This window comes from Electrophorus electricus, chromosome 12, assembly GCF_041902795.1.
Source record: "Electrophorus electricus isolate QZ-2024a chromosome 12, ASM4190279v1, whole genome shotgun sequence".
NCBI classification, from domain to species: domain Eukaryota; kingdom Metazoa; phylum Chordata; class Actinopteri; order Gymnotiformes; family Gymnotidae; genus Electrophorus; species Electrophorus electricus.
This window is the reverse complement of record NC_137508.1, coordinates 1,442,501-1,460,000: the sequence shown is the minus strand read 5'-3', so window position 1 is coordinate 1,460,000 and position 17,500 is coordinate 1,442,501. Positions and strand designations below refer to the sequence as shown.

Here is a 17,500-nt window from a genome sequence, read left to right as displayed (position 1 = left end):
AGCAACCCGCCGCAGACTCAGGGCGGGCAGATGTCCACGGGCTCGCCGCAAGTGCGGCCGGCGTCGTCTGGGCCGCCGTTCGCCACGGCAGCCAACGGCACGCCCCCTCAGCAACCCCTCCAGCAGTCGCCCGCGGTCGCCATGGCATCAGGGTCCCCCGCCAACTGCGTGGCCCGATCCCCACAGACCCCCACGCAGGCCCAGACGCAGGCCTCCAGGCCTGGGAATGGATTTCTGATGAACCCGGGTCCCGGTGCGGGTCCGGTGGGGTCGGCGGCAGCGGGCGGCTCTGGGGCCGGAGCGGGGGCGGGCGGAACAATGCCCGTATCCGTGCCTCCCACCGCCGAGCTCTCGCCGGCCGAACAGCTGAAGCAGATGGCAGCTCAGCAACAGCAACGTGCCAAACTGATCCAACAGAACCAGCAGTCGCAGGGGGCGAGCTGGTCGCCCGCGGCCCCACCCACCAGCCCCTACGGGGCCCCCACCAGCCCCATGATGTACCCGCAGGGCTTCAACGGCCCCAGCTCCATGGTGGCCAAGCCACTGAACAACTACGTCCCTCAGAATCACATGAACATGCTGAACCAATCGCAGGCAGCGTCTCAGGCGCCCGCCGGCCTGGGTGCCCCAAACGCCCTCAACAAGCAGCTGTCCTACAGCAACACCAAACCGCTCAGCCATTTCAGCGGCGTGGAGCACATGAGTCACAGAATGACTCCGCCCATGGCCAACCAGGCCAAAAATCCCATGATGCCCTACATGCACAGCACCGGGGCCCAGACTGGGGGTCCGACGCCTGCTCAGGGGCCCATGCCTGGCCAGACAGCGCACCTGACCGAAGAGCAGAAGAGGATGATGTTGATGAAGCAGAAGGTACTTGGCCAGGCGTTACCATACAGTCCCATGCGGCAGCACGCCCAGGTAGGATTCTGGGGGGGGGGGGGGGGGGGTACGGGGGGGGTTAATCCTCTGCAGTGAAATTTTGAGCAGATGAACATGTCAAAGGACCTTGACATCTTTACACACGCTCTTACACATTTACGTTCTTACTTTATTAAGCATCGACTTGAGATAACGGAGGTGTTCGGTGTTACTGTGCTTGAAAGAACAGTTCCAGTCATTAAATGGTGGCGTATCTGAGGACGCTTTTCTTTTGTAAGTCTGCCCGGTGCCGCCGTCTGTCTGTCAGTGGCGTCCTTCCAGCTGTGTCATCCAGGAGCTGAAACGCTCACATCTTGCCCTCCATTTTGTCTTTGCCTTTTCCCGCTGAAAAAGATCGAGGCAAGATGGCAGCTCCGCCTTCCACTGCTTGCCCGGAGACGGCCCGGAGTCCGGCTTGCCCATAATTCCATTCTAAAACCCCGCTCACCCATAATTCTATATTTTATGTCTGTGTTGTGCACCAGGCCAGTAATGGTGGCCGTTGCCCCAGCAACAGCTAGCTCTCGGAATGGGAAATCGACACTCTAATATATTAATGTCTGTGCGGCAGCCCCTGGTGTCCCTGTGGCTGCCAAAATCTCTCAAGCACGCCTCTCCCTGCGTCTCTCTGTCTCGGAGAAAGAATGGATGCCTATTCTCCTCGTCTGTCGTAGGGATGAGGGGATTTTGGAGTCTCCATCACTAATCGTTCAGACGGCACGTGCACAAGCGTAAAAGTGTGTAGTGCCGGTGATCAAAAGGTACCCAGGCTGCCGAGAGGCTGCAGAGGTGATCAGTCACTTTGTCTAACGAGGGCTCGCTCGGGTTTCCGTTTAACTGAGGAGGAAACGCCTTAGCAGGTCTTTTCTGAGATGAGCACGGGAGTGGTGTGGAGGTGAGCGGTCGTGTGTCTTCGGTAAACGTGTTTGTGTGTGAGTGTGTAGGGGGGGTTGAGTTCGCTAGTGTCTGACCTGTAAATTATGCTCATCAATGACGCTCGCCCTCCCTCGTGTGTGTCTCCTCCAGTGTATTCCTCATCCTACTTCATCTCATCAGGGTCTCGTGCTCGGTGAGCCAGCCCTTCGCTCTTTCTTCCTCCCATCTCTCAGTTCTTCTATTCTCCCTCCCTCCCCTCAGCTGCAGTAAAGGGGCAGATTTATGATGTCTGTTCTTTTGCGGCAGCCATGAGGAAAAATGCAGCACAGGAGAGAGGAGGAAAAAAAGACAGAACCGGAAAAAAAACGAAGGGTTTGAGGAGGAGGAGGAGGAGGAGAAGAGGAAGCGTGGAGGCAGCGAGAGAAACAGACAGAGGGGAGGGTGAGGAAGTGTAAGAGAAAGGAAACCATATCAGCTCCTGTTTGGTCCTGGAATGAATGCGCCCAGGTTTCATTCCTGAGTGTGACTCTGATCATGATGCACTAAGTGCCATCAACTGGGGTCACGAGGTCACACCCTAGCCCCCCCCGGGCCTAAATAAATAAATAAATTTAAAAAAGCAAAATATTTCAGTAAAATTCCCTGATGGCAAGTCCAACTCCCGGGCACAGCTCAGTGTGTGTAGCAAACACGGGAACATGCTCACCGTCTCCGTGTTGTAAGCGTGTGCTGCACGTGGGGCTTGTTTGCCCTTCCTGTGGTGTTGTGGTGCTCACCTCGAGGACGGGACCGTGCACGCAGATGTGCATCGGACAGATACTGCGCAACCCTGCATTGTGATGCGGGCAGGGGCGGAGCGTCTCGCCGTCTGGCTCGGCAGACGAGCGCTCAAACTCGGCTCACCTCGCCATTTTTGCTGGTTGATAATAATAAGATTCATAATGTCATCTGGCCACAATAATCTCATCTGGCCAGTGTTTTATGGAGCGTGGGGGCACATGGACCCTGTTTGGGTCAGCTGAGAGGCTGCGAGTTCTCCATAACAACGGGGTCATGTGCATAGTGCCAGCTAGCATGCAGATTCACAGGAAGAATCAAAACAAATAAATATGCACGCACAATGATGCATGATAGCATATGGCATACACCCTCCCTAGGACACACACACACACGCACGCACGCACGCAGATCAGAGGATTTGTGCTGTGTTTTTGTACAGGTGGCAGAATGGCAGTGTTTGCGTAATCTTATTAGCGTGTGATTATGAAACTTCAGCCCTCTCCTTAAAAGCTCGTTAGTCAGGGTTTAATTGTCACTCCGTGCCGCTTTGCATATCGCCGTGGTGACTGTGATTTATTCACTAGCGATCAAAGGCGGGAGGGGAAAGAGACTGTGTGTGTGTGTGTGTGTGTAAAGTCATTTAGGTGCTGGGGTTTGAGCTAAATAGACATTGCGGGGGCGGGTTCAGGATGTGATTGGTTAGGTAATTTAAATGAGCAGTTAAATCAGCCTGTTAGATGGCCTGTTGCCACACACACACAGAGACTGGTAGACTATATCTAGTCCTTTACTTTCTTCTGCTTTTTCTTTTTCATGCTTTTGATTTTCTTCCTTCTTTGTTTTTCCCTCTCTCTTGTTTTCATCATACATGTCAAATCCCTGGGGGTTTGTGTGGAGGGAAATTTACCTCAAGTGCAGTGGGACTCTTGAGAGCGAGAGAGAAAACGACCACCCAATCACTGGAGTCTCCGCCCCCCTCTGCCTCTTATCTGCAGGAGGGAGAGATGTTAGCCCCACACACACACACACACACACACGTGTTACAGCTTGTGTTGAGCTGCCCTCCTATCCTGCGGAAAGGCTAGTGGCAGGGAGGTGTGCCGTGTGGGGGAGGGGTGGAGCACACAGGCTCCACATTTCTGTTGTGTGCTCCATAGCCCTGACACATCCACCACAGCCAGTGCACTGACCATCAGAAACAAAGTGCGGGCGTGTTTGTGGGGGTGTGTGTGTGTGTGTGTCATTAGGGAGGAAGGCTAATGCCACGGTCCTTTATAAGCCTGTGGTATAGGGCAGCATAGTGAGCCCTGTTCTCTGGGAGTGAAGCCATGGCCTCTGGTTTGTCTCACATCTGCCATCTAACGCTCCCAGAATGCTCTGTGGCCCTGTGTCACGGCAGGCGTGGCGGTTCGGAATGCTATGGCGCCTGGTTTCCTAAATCCCTGAGTAAACTCAAATAAATAACTAAAACAGAGAAGCGAGCAGAGTGCAGAGCTGTGGGCACTGGCCCACACCGAAACGTCACGATATCATTTCAAGTATTCCTGATTTACTGACTCCTGCACACTGGACACATACTGGATTACCAGGAAGATTATCCAAAATACACCAACTCCCAGATTACTGCACCACTCTGAGATTAATGTAACTCAAATCTAGTCCTCTGAGTTCTGGAATTCCAGGAGGTCACTCCCACTGCAGGAATTATTGTTTGTGGTCATTGGGGTTTCTGAAACTACCTTTACAGTAACCAAGATGCATCGCAGTGTTCAGAGAAGAGAACCGGATCTCTGGTGCTGTTGAAACTGGCCTGGCAGCTGACTGCGTTTGGGTCGCGACGGGTCACACATGCCGTGTGCAAGGCGCTGTTTTTTCAACTGGTTGCATAGTTTTGTTCTCCTGTGCTTCTTTACGTGAGCTCTCCGGTCCACAACGTCTCTCCGGACCTGTGGGGAAATGGCCTTGCGTCAGCTGCAGAATAACTTGAGACCGTCGACACGCCAAGCGGCTTTGTCGTCACGCAGTTCGCCATGGTTGTATTGGTTCCCCGAGGCTCTCCAGTTTGCTGGGTGTATCTGTGAGAATTTCTTGGATGTCTGTGCATACGCAGGCTTCAGGAATAACTGCAGTGTTGATATCTGCTCCTGCCTGTCCACGTCCCCCGTGTGCCGTTAACGTACAGCTTCTCTAGGGAAAAGAGGGGCCGGTGTAACACTGCGTTCAGGAAGCAGAGAGCCTTTCCTGGCGTTCCAAAGCTTCAGGGATACTTCAGATGGATCCTGGTTTTGTTAGGGGTGGGGTCAATTGTCGTGGTCCAGAAAGGGGCGTAAACACAGTCATTGTTATGGGTTAGAGGAAGCAGTGGTTGGTTAGCTCATCACTCTCACACAGCAGATGGTGGTCCGTCGATGGGCCTGGTCGGTTGAAGGTTGCCGGGCTGGGCCGGGTCGGTTGATGGTTGCCGGGCTGGGCCGGGTCGGTTGATGGTTGCCGGGTTGGGCCGGGTCGGTTGAAGGTTGCCGGGCTGGGCCGGGTCAGTTGATGGTTGCCGGGCTGGGCCGGGTCGGTTGAAGGTTGCCGGGCTGGGCCGGGTCGGTTGATGGTTGCCGGCCTGGGCCGGGTCGGTTGAAGGTTGCCGGGCTGGGCCGGGTCGGTTGAAGGTTGCCGGGCTGGGCCGGGTCGGTTGATGGTTGCCGGCCTGGGCCGGGTCGGTTGAAGGTTGCCGGGCTGGGCCGGGTCGGTTGAAGGTTGCCGGGCTGGGCCGGGTCGGTTGCCTGGTAGCCTTCACTACTCACTCTCCTCTTTGTCCACACGTTTGTGCTGACAGATGGAGAGAACACGTGACTCACTGCAGAACAGAGGAAAGGAGGAGGGAGGTGTGTGTGTGTGTGTGTGTGTGTGTGTGTGTGTGTGTGTGTGTGTGTGTGTGTGTGTGTGTGCACGCATACGCAGAGGCATATGGTACCCAGGAGAGAGATGTCTGCTTTGCTGGTGTGTGTATTTATGTATATGTGGGTGTATCTCCCCACACACTAACACACTCACCTGTTAAGACAGACTCATGGCCAGTATACGTATATTTCGGAATTCAGAACTTGAATCCAGTTTCACGTTATATATTTCTTTGCGTGTGCGCATGTGTGTGTCACACATATATGCGTGTGTGTGTGTGTGCGTGTGTGTGTGTGTGTGTGTGTGTGCGCGCGCATATGTGTGCTTGGGCACTGCTACTTTCCTGGCAGTCTTGGGTGACAGTGGGGTGTTTAGTGGGGTGTTTAGTGGGGTGTTTAGTATGCAGGGACCAGGTTGCTGTTACTGGCAGCCTGCTATGAAACCAGCACAGGGCACCAGTAAAGAATGTTCTCTCTCTCTCTCTCTCTCTCTCTCTCTCTCTCTCTGTCTGTCTGTCTGCCTGTATCTCCTCCTCTTTCTCACTCTATCTCTGTCTCTGTTTGCTCTCTTATCCTCTCTCTCTCTCTCTCTCTCTCTCTCTCTCTCTTTTTACCCCACCTCCAGTGAGGGTAACCCACAAACACGGGAGAGGGAGACAGAGGGAGAGAGAGAGAACTTTGGCCGCCTCAGCCATTCTGTGTTGCCATAGATACCGTGGCCTACAGCACCTTACTGGCTAAATAATGGCATCCACAAGACTGTTTGTGTGTGTGTGTGTGTGTGTGTGTAAACCGATGTATCATGTGTAACTTTGTTTTGTTTATCTTATTAATTGACTTACATTCATCATAATATATTGTCTATTACATTTACAGCATTTACATTATTATTATTGGTTTTGCATACTTATCTGAGAGGAGTGCACTGTCTGTACATGTAGAGGGGATTGATTCAGTAAGACCCTGGTGTAGTGTCTGTACATGTAGAGGGGATTGATTCAATAAGACCCTGGTGTAGTGTCTGTACATGTAGAGGGGATTGATTCAGTAAGACCCTGGTGTAGTGTCTGTACATGTAGAGGGGATTGATTCAGTAAAGCCCTGGTGTAGTGTCTGTACATGTAGAGGGGATTGATTCAGTAAAGCCCTGGTGTAGTGTCTGTACATGTAGAGGGGATTGATTCAGTAAAGCCCTGGTGTAGTGTCTGTACATGTAGAGGGGATTGATTCAGTAAAGCCCTGGTGTAGTGTCTGTACATGTAGAGGGGATTGATTCAGTAAAGCCCTGGTGTAGTGTCTGTACATGTACAGGGGATTGATTCAGTAAGACCCTGGTGTAGTGTCTGTACATGTACAGGGGATTGATTCAGTAAGACCCTGGTGTAGTGTCTGTACATGTAGAGGGGATTGATTCAGTAAGACCCTGGTGTAGTGTCTGTACATGTAGAGGGGATTGATTCAGTAAGACCCTGGTGTAGTGTCTGTACATGTAGAGGGGATTGATTCAGTAAAGCCCTGGTGTAGTGTCTGTACATGTACAGGGGATTGATTCAGTAAGACCCTGGTGTAGTGTCTGTACATGTACAGGGGATTGATTCAGTAAAGCCCTGGTGTAGTGTCTGTACATGTAGAGGGGATTGATTCAGTAAGACCCTGGTGTAGTGTCTGTACATGTACAGGGGATTGATTCAGTAAAGCCCTGGTGTAGTGTCTGTACATGTACAGGGGATTGATTCAGTAAGACCCTGGTGTAGTGTCTGTACATGTAGAGGGGATTGATTCAGTAAAGCCCTGGTGTAGTGTCTGTACATGTACAGGGGATTGATTCAGTAAAGCCCTGGTGTAGTGTCTGTACATGTACAGGGGATTGATTCAGTAAAGCCCTGGTGTAGTGTCTGTACATGTAGAGGGGATTGATTCAGTAAAGCCCTGGTGTAGTGTCTGTACATGTAGAGGGGATTGATTCAGTAAAGCCCTGGTGTAGTGTCTGTACATGTAGAGGGGATTGATTCAGTAAAGCCCTGGTGTAGTGTCTGTACATGTAGAGGGGATTGATTCAGTAAAGCCCTGGTGTAGTGTCTGTACATGTACAGGGGATTGATTCAGTAAGACCCTGGTGTAGTGTCTGTACATGTACAGGGGATTGATTCAGTAAGACCCTGGTGTAGTGTCTGTACATGTAGAGGGGATTGATTCAGTAAGACCCTGGTGTAGTGTCTGTACATGTAGAGGGGATTGATTCAGTAAGACCCTGGTGTAGTGTCTGTACATGTAGAGGGGATTGATTCAGTAAAGCCCTGGTGTAGTGTCTGTACATGTACAGGGGATTGATTCAGTAAGACCCTGGTGTAGTGTCTGTACATGTACAGGGGATTGATTCAGTAAAGCCCTGGTGTAGTGTCTGTACATGTAGAGGGGATTGATTCAGTAAGACCCTGGTGTAGTGTCTGTACATGTACAGGGGATTGATTCAGTAAAGCCCTGGTGTAGTGTCTGTACATGTACAGGGGATTGATTCAGTAAGACCCTGGTGTAGTGTCTGTACATGTAGAGGGGATTGATTCAGTAAAGCCCTGGTGTAGTGTCTGTACATGTAGAGGGGATTGATTCAGTAAGACCCTGGTGTAGTGTCTGTACATGTAGAGGGGATTGATTCAGTAAGACCCTGGTGTAGTGTCTGTACATGTAGAGGGGATTGATTCAGTAAAGCCCTGGTGTAGTGTCTGTACATGTAGAGGGGATTGATTCAGTAAGACCCTGGTGTAGTGTCTGTACATGTACAGGGGATTGATTCAGTAAGACCCTGGTGTAGTGTCTGTACATGTAGAGGGGATTGATTCAGTAAAGCCCTGGTGTAGTGTCTGTACATGTACAGGGGATTGATTCAGTAAGACCCTGGTGTAGTGTCTGTACATGTACAGGGGATTGATTCAGTAAGACCCTGGTGTAGTGTCTGTACATGTAGAGGGGATTGATTCAGTAAGACCCTGGTGTAGTGTCTGTACATGTAGAGGGGATTGATTCAGTAAGACCCTGGTGTAGTGTCTACATGTACAGGGGATTGATTCAGTAAGACCCTGGTGTAGTGTCTGTACATGTAGAGGGGATTGATTCAGTAAAGCCCTGGTGTAGTGTCTGTACATGTAGAGGGGATTGATTCAGTAAGACCCTGGTGTAGTGTCTGTACATGTACAGGGGATTGATTCAGTAAGACCCTGGTGTAGTGTCTGTACATGTACAGGGGGATTGATTCAGTAAGACCCTGGTGTAGTGTCTGTACATGTACAGGGGATTGATTCAGTAAGACCCTGGTGTAGTGTCTGTACATGTACAGGGGATTGATTCAGTAAGACCCTGGTGTAGTGTCTGTACATGTACAGGGGATTGATTCAGTAAGACCCTGGTGTAGTGTCTGTACATGTAGAGGGGATTGATTCGGTAAGACCCTGGTGTAGTGTCTGTACATGTACAGGGGATTGATTCAGTAAGACCCTGGTGTAGTGTCTGTACATGTACAGGGGATTGATTCAGTAAGACCCTGGTGTAGTGTCTGTACATGTAGAGGGGATTGATTCAGTAAGACCCTGGTGTAGTGTCTGTACATGTACAGGGGGATTGATTCAGTAAGACCCTGGTGTAGTGTCTGTACATGTACAGGGGATTGATTCGGTAAGACCCTGGTGTAGTGTCTGTACATGTACAGGGGGATTGATTCAGTAAGACCCTGGTGTAGTGTCTGTACATGTACAGGGGATTGATTCAATAAGACCCTGGTGTAGTGTCTGTACATGTAGAGGGGATTGATTCAGTAAAGCCCTGGTGTAGTGTCTGTACATGTAGAGGGGATTGATTCAGTAAGACCCTGGTGTAGTGTCTACATGTACAGGGGATTGATTCAGTAAGACCCTGGTGTAGTGTCTGTACATGTACAGGGGATTGATTCAGTAAGACCCTGGTGTAGTGTCTGTACATGTAGAGGGGATTGATTCAGTAAAGCCCTGGTGTAGTGTCTGTACATGTACAGGGGATTGATTCAGTAAGACCCTGGTGTAGTGTCTGTACATGTACAGGGGATTGATTCAGTAAAGCCCTGGTGTAGTGTCTACATGTACAGGGGATTGATTCAGTAAGACCCTGGTGTAGTGTCTGTACATGTAGAGGGGATTGATTCAGTAAGACCCTGGTGTAGTGTCTGTACATGTACAGGGGATTGATTCAGTAAGACCCTGGTGTAGTGTCTGTACATGTACAGGGGATTGATTCAGTAAGACCCTGGTGTAGTGTCTGTACATGTACAGGGGGATTGATTCAGTAAGACCCTGGTGTAGTGTCTGTACATGTACAGGGGGATTGATTCAGTAAGACCCTGGTGTAGTGTCTGTACATGTAGAGGGGATTGATTCAGTAAGACCCTGGTGTAGTGTCTGTACATGTACAGGGGATTGATTCAGTAAGACCCTGGTGTAGTGTCTGTACATGTACAGGGGATTGATTCAGTAAAGCCCTGGTGTAGTGTCTGTACATGTACAGGGGATTGATTCAGTAAGACCCTGGTGTAGTGTCTGTACATGTACAGGGGATTGATTCAGTAAGACCCTGGTGTAGTGTCTGTACATGTAGAGGGGATTGATTCAGTAAGACCCTGGTGTAGTGTCTGTACATGTACAGGGGGATTGATTCAGTAAGACCCTGGTGTAGTGTCTGTACATGTAGAGGGGATTGATTCAGTAAGACCCTGGTGTAGTGTCTGTACATGTACAGGGGATTGATTCAGTAAGACCCTGGTGTAGTGTCTGTACATGTACAGGGGATTGATTCAGTAAAGCCCTGGTGTAGTGTCTGTACATGTACAGGGGATTGATTCAGTAAGACCCTGGTGTAGTGTCTGTACATGTACAGGGGATTGATTCAGTAAAGCCCTGGTGTAGTGTCTACATGTACAGGGGATTGATTCAGTAAGACCCTGGTGTAGTGTCTGTACATGTAGAGGGGATTGATTCAGTAAGACCCTGGTGTAGTGTCTGTACATGTACAGGGGATTGATTCAGTAAGACCCTGGTGTAGTGTCTGTACATGTACAGGGGATTGATTCAGTAAGACCCTGGTGTAGTGTCTGTACATGTACAGGGGGATTGATTCAGTAAGACCGTGGTGTAGTGTCTGTACATGTACAGGGGGATTGATTCAGTAAGACCCTGGTGTAGTGTCTGTACATGTAGAGGGGATTGATTCAGTAAGACCCTGGTGTAGTGTCTGTACATGTACAGGGGATTGATTCAGTAAGACCCTGGTGTAGTGTCTGTACATGTAGAGGGGATTGATTCAGTAAGACCCTGGTGTAGTGTCTGTACATGTAGAGGGGATTGATTCAGTAAAGCCCTGGTGTAGTGTCTGTACATGTAGAGGGGATTGATTCAGTAAAGCCCTGGTGTAGTGTCTGTACATGTAGAGGGGATTGATTCAGTAAGACCCTGGTGTAGTGTCTGTACATGTAGAGGGGATTGATTCAGTAAGACCCTGGTGTAGTGTCTGTACATGTACAGGGGATTGATTCAGTAAGACCCTGGTGTAGTGTCTGTACATGTACAGGGGATTGATTCAGTAAGACCCTGGTGTAGTGTCTGTACATGTACAGGGGATTGATTCAGTAAGACCCTGGTGTAGTGTCTGTACATGTACAGGGGATTGATTCAGTAAGACCCTGGTGTAGTGTCTGTACATGTACAGGGGATTGATTCAGTAAGACCCTGGTGTAGTGTCTGTACATGTACAGGGGATTGATTCGGTAAGACCCTGGTGTAGTGTCTGTACATGTACAGGGGATTGATTCAGTAAGACCCTGGTGTAGTGTCTGTACATGTACAGGGGGATTGATTCAGTAAGACCCTGGTGTAGTGTCTGTACATGTACAGGGGGATTGATTCAGTAAGACCCTGGTGTAGTGTCTGTACATGTACAGGGGATTGATTCAGTAAGACCCTGGTGTAGTGTCTGTACATGTACAGGGGGATTGATTCAGTAAGACCCTGGTGTAGTGTCTGTACATGTACAGGGGATTGATTCAGTAAGACCCTGGTGTAGTGTCTGTACATGTAGAGGGGATTGATTCGGTAAGACCCTGGTGTAGTGTCTGTACATGTACAGGGGATTGATTCAGTAAGACCCTGGTGTAGTGTCTGTACATGTACAGGGGGATTGATTCAGTAAGACCCTGGTGTAGTGTCTGTACATGTACAGGGGATTGATTCAGTAAGACCCTGGTGTAGTGTCTGTACATGTAGAGGGGATTGATTCGGTAAGACCCTGGTGTAGTGTCTGTACATGTACAGGGGGATTGATTCAGTAAGACCCTGGTGTAGTGTCTGTACATGTACAGGGGATTGATTCGGTAAGACCCTGGTGTAGTGTCTGTACATGTACAGGGGGATTGATTCAGTAAGACCCTGGTGTAGTGTCTGTACATGTACAGGGGATTGATTCAGTAAGACCCTGGTGTAGTGTCTGTACATGTACAGGGGATTGATTCAGTAAGACCCTGGTGTAGTGTCTGTACATGTACAGGGGATTGATTCGGTAAGACCCTGGTGTAGTGTCTGTACATGTACAGGGGATTGATTCAGTAAGACCCTGGTGTAGTGTCTGTACATGTACAGGGGGATTGATTCAGTAAGACCCTGGTGTAGTGTCTGTACATGTACAGGGGATTGATTCAGTAAGACCCTGGTGTAGTGTCTGTACATGTAGAGGGGATTGATTCGGTAAGACCCTGGTGTAGTGTCTGTACATGTACAGGGGGATTGATTCAGTAAGACCCTGGTGTAGTGTCTGTACATGTACAGGGGATTGATTCGGTAAGACCCTGGTGTAGTGTCTGTACATGTACAGGGGGATTGATTCAGTAAGACCCTGGTGTAGTGTCTGTACATGTACAGGGGATTGATTCAATAAGACCCTGGTGTAGTGTCTGTACATGTAGAGGGGATTGATTCAGTAAAGCCCTGGTGTAGTGTCTGTACATGTAGAGGGGATTGATTCAGTAAGACCCTGGTGTAGTGTCTGTACATGTACAGGGGATTGATTCAGTAAGACCCTGGTGTAGTGTCTGTACATGTACAGGGGATTGATTCAGTAAGACCCTGGTGTAGTGTCTGTACATGTAGAGGGGATTGATTCGGTAAGACCCTGGTGTAGTGTCTGTACATGTACAGGGGGATTGATTCAGTAAGACCCTGGTGTAGTGTCTGTACATGTACAGGGGATTGATTCGGTAAGACCCTGGTGTAGTGTCTGTACATGTACAGGGGGATTGATTCAGTAAGACCCTGGTGTAGTGTCTGTACATGTACAGGGGATTGATTCAATAAGACCCTGGTGTAGTGTCTGTACATGTAGAGGGGATTGATTCAGTAAAGCCCTGGTGTAGTGTCTGTACATGTAGAGGGGATTGATTCAGTAAGACCCTGGTGTAGTGTCTGTACATGTACAGGGGATTGATTCAGTAAGACCCTGGTGTAGTGTCTGTACATGTACAGGGGATTGATTCAGTAAGACCCTGGTGTAGTGTCTGTACATGTACAGGGGATTGATTCAGTAAGACCCTGGTGTAGTGTCTGTACATGTAGAGGGGATTGATTCGGTAAGACCCTGGTGTAGTGTCTGTACATGTACAGGGGATTGATTCGGTAAGACCCTGGTGTAGTGTCTGTACATGTACAGGGGATTGATTCAGTAAGACCCTGGTGTAGTGTCTGTACATGTACAGGGGATTGATTCAGTAAGACCCTGGTGTAGTGTCTGTACATGTACAGGGGATTGATTCAGTAAGACCCTGGTGTAGTGTCTGTACATGTACAGGGGATTGATTCAGTAAGACCCTGGTGTAGTGTCTGTACATGTACAGGGGATTGATTCAGTAAGACCCTGGTGTAGTGTCTGTACATGTACAGGGGATTGATTCAGTAAGACCCTGGTGTAGTGTCTGTACATGTACAGGGGATTGATTCGGTAAGACCCTGGTGTAGTGTCTGTACATGTACAGGGGATTGATTCGGTAAGACCCTGGTGTAGTGTCTGTACATGTACAGGGGATTGATTCAGTAAGACCCTGGTGTAGTGTCTGTACATGTACAGGGGATTGATTCAGTAAGACCCTGGTGTAGTGTCTGTACATGTACAGGGGATTGATTCAGTAAGACCCTGGTGTAGTGTCTGTACATGTACAGGGGATTGATTCAGTAAGACCCTGGTGTAGTGTCTGTACATGTACAGGGGATTGATTCAGTAAGACCCTGGTGTAGTGTCTGTACATGTAGAGGGGATTGATTCGGTAAGACCCTGGTGTAGTGTCTGTACATGTACAGGGGATTGATTCAGTAAGACCCTGGTGTAGTGTCTGTACATGTACAGGGGATTGATTCAGTAAGACCCTGGTGTAGTGTCTGTACATGTACAGGGGATTGATTCAGTAAGACCCTGGTGTAGTGTCTGTACATGTAGAGGGGATTGATTCGGTAAGACCCTGGTGTAGTGTCTGTACATGTACAGGGGATTGATTCAGTAAGACCCTGGTGTAGTGTCTGTACATGTACAGGGGATTGATTCAGTAAGACCCTGGTGTAGTGTCTGTACATGTACAGGGGATTGATTCGGTAAGACCCTGGTGTAGTGTCTGTACATGTACAGGGGATTGATTCAGTAAGACCCTGGTGTAGTGTCTGTACATGTACAGGGGATTGATTCAGTAAGACCCTGGTGTAGTGTCTGTACATGTACAGGGGATTGATTCAGTAAGACCCTGGTGTAGTGTCTGTACATGTAGAGGGGATTGATTCGGTAAGACCCTGGTGTAGTGTCTGTACATGTACAGGGGATTGATTCAGTAAGACCCTGGTGTAGTGTCTGTACATGTACAGGGGATTGATTCAGTAAGACCCTGGTGTAGTGTCTGTACATGTACAGGGGATTGATTCAGTAAGACCCTGGTGTAGTGTCTGTACATGTAGAGGGGATTGATTCAGTAAGACCCTGGTGTAGTGTCTGTACATGTACAGGGGATTGATTCAGTAAGACCCTGGTGTAGTGTCTGTACATGTACAGGGGATTGATTCAGTAAGACCCTGGTGTAGTGTCTGTACATGTACAGGGGATTGATTCAGTAAGACCCTGGTGTAGTGTCTGTACATGTACAGGGGATTGATTCAGTAAAGCCCTGTTGTAGTGTCTGTACATGTAGAGGGGATTGATTCAGTAAGACCCTGGTGTAGTGTCTGTACATGTAGAGGGGATTGATTCAGTAAGACCCTGGTGTAGTGTCTACATGTACAGGGGATTGATTCAGTAAGACCCTGGTGTAGTGTCTGTACATGTACAGGGGGATTGATTCAATAAGACACTGGTGTAGTGTCTGTACATGTCCAAGGGATTGATTCAGTAAAGCCCTGGTATAGTGTCTGTACATATACAGGGGATTGATTCAGTAAGACCCTGGTGTAGTGTCTGTACATGTACAGGGGGATTGATTCAGTAAGACCCTGGTGTAGTGTCTGTACATGTACAGGGGATTGATTCAGTAAGACCCTGGTGTAGTGTCTGTACATGTACAGGGAATTGATTCAATAAGACCCTGGTGTAGTGTCTGTACATGTAGAGGGGATTGATTCAGTAAGACCCTGGTGTAGTGTCTACATGTACAGGGGATTGATTCAGTAAGACCCTGGTGTAGTGTCTGTACATGTAGAGGGGATTGATTCAGTAAAGCCCTGGTGTAGTGTCTGTACATGTAGAGGGAATTGATTCAATAAGACCCTGGTGTAGTGTCTGTACATGTACAGGGGGATTGATTCAGTAAGACCCTGGTGTAGTGTCTGTACATGTACAGGGGGATTGATTCAGTAAGACCCTGTTGTAGTGTCTGTACATGTACAGGGGGATTGATTCAGTAAGACCCTGTTGTAGTGTCTGTACATGTAGAGGGGATTGATTCAGTAAGACCCTGGTGTCTAGGATTGATTCAGTAAGACCCTGGTGGTCTTCATCTTCCTGCTGCCCTTCTCTTTGAAGTTTCTCTTTCTCAGAGAAAGAGAGAGAGAGAGAGAGAGAGAGAGAGAGAGAGAGAGAGAGAGAGGTACCACCTGCACACCCTGCTCATAGCCCAACAACTGGGTCCTCACCCTACCCCCCAAACACACGCGCACATACACACATGCACACACGCTCCCATAATAAAAAGACAGCTGTCTCTCTCCATATGGCAGAGTCATAGATACAACACAAACACACACACACACACAAACACACACACACAAACACATACACATACACAAACACACACACACACACATTATCAATACAAGCTGCTCCTTTCTTCAAGGCTTCAAGCACTTGACACGCTGTCTTGGTCTTCATGGTGAGGTGCGGGATGTCCTGTGTGAATGAGCCTCGTGCCACCACACATACACCTGTGAAGAGCCACGCTGTTAGAGCGCCGCAGGTGTGGTATGGGCCCGTCGTCTTGGCAACAGAGATTCCCTCAAGCCATCAGAGCTGAGAGAAGAGGAGGAGATGGAAGAATTGTCTTGAAGAGATGCTAACATTCCGCTCACTCACTGACACGAGGAGAGAGGGGGGGGGGGGGGGGGAGATGGGTTAAGAAGCTTAGAGTAGGATTAGGTGCAGAATTTAACTCTTTTGTAGCCAGAGACGTCTTCTCGGGCCAATTTGCCTTGAACGCTGAAACATGGTTAATCCCTTCTTAAAAGAACCTAATCCAGACAGCCCTGCTACCTGATACACAGCACAGTGACAGAGAGCGCATGCACACGGGCACCTGCATGTGTGAACGCACGCACACAAATATACTGTCGAGTGAAAGACAAAAGACAACGAGCACCATGCAGTGTGTGTGTGTGTGTGTGTGTGTGTTTGTGTGTGGAGCCTGGCAAGGCTTGCTTCATGGTCTCCCACCATCCTGACACAGAGAGTGAGTTTCTTGTTGGGGTTGGGAGGTGGCTTTGTGTGTTTGGTATGAAGTGTTTCCTTCAGACGTGGACACAGAGCAAGAGACCAACACCAAGCGTGTACTTTACGAGTTGTTTCTTTAGGATTAGGTGCATGTGTGTGCATGTCCACGTGTGTGTCACGCAATATGACTTTGTGTCATGCAACTCTCAACATTTTCTCAGTGTGTTTCTTAGTAATGTGATCATGGATGCACACTAGCAAACAAAAACAGTGATTACAGCGTTTTTGCGGAGCAGAGATAGTGTGTAGTGGAATCTCACTAGAGAGGGTTAGGGTAGTTCAGACCCACCTGAGAGGGTTAGGGTAGTTCAGACCCACCTGAGAGGGTTAGGGTAGTTCAGACCCATCTGAGAGGGTTAGCGTAGTTCAGACCCACCTGAGAGGGTTATGGTAGTTCAGACCCACTAGAGAGGGTTAGGGTGGTTCAGACCCACTAGAGAGGGTTAGGGTGGTTCAGACCCACTAGAGAGGGTTAGGGTAGTTCAGACCCACCAGAGAGGATTAGGGTAGTTCAGACCCACCTGAGAGGGTTAGGGTAGTTCAGACCCATTGAGAGGGTTAGGGTAGTTCAGACCCACCTGAGAGGGTTAGGGTAGTTCAGACCCAATAGAGAGGATTAGGGTAGTTCAGACCCACAAGAGAGGGTTAGGGTAGTTCAGACCCACTTGAGAGGGTTAGGGTAGTTCAGACCCACTAGAGAGGGTTAGGGTAGTTCAGACCCACTAGAGAGGGTTAGGGTAGTTCAGACCCACTAGAGAGGGTTAGGGTAGTTCAGACCCACTAGAGAGGGTTAGGGTAGTTCAGACCCACCAGAGAGGATTAGGGTAGTTCAGACCCACCTGAGAGGGTTAGGGTAGTTCAGACCCAATAGAGAGGGTTAGGGTAGTTCAGACCCACCTGAGAGGGATAGGGTAGTTCAGACCCAATAGAGAGGATTAGGGTAGTTCAGACCCACAAGAGAGGGTTAGGGTAGTTCAGACCCACCTGAGAGGGTTAGGGTAGTTCAGACCCAC

General features: G+C 49.2%; 1 protein-coding gene across 4 annotated transcripts in view; it reads left to right on the top strand.

The window, feature by feature from the left end:
• Positions 1-17,500, top strand: part of maml3 (mastermind-like transcriptional coactivator 3) — a 106,022-nt gene that overhangs the window by 54,240 nt on the left and 34,282 nt on the right. For all 4 annotated transcript variants that reach the window (XM_035531648.2, XM_081724997.1, XM_081724996.1 and 1 more), the window contains exon 2: positions 1-921. This exon is cut by the window's left edge and continues 651 nt beyond it. In XM_035531648.2, the coding sequence (XP_035387541.1) occupies positions 1-921 (921 nt within the window). The remainder of the gene's footprint in view (positions 922-17,500) is intronic.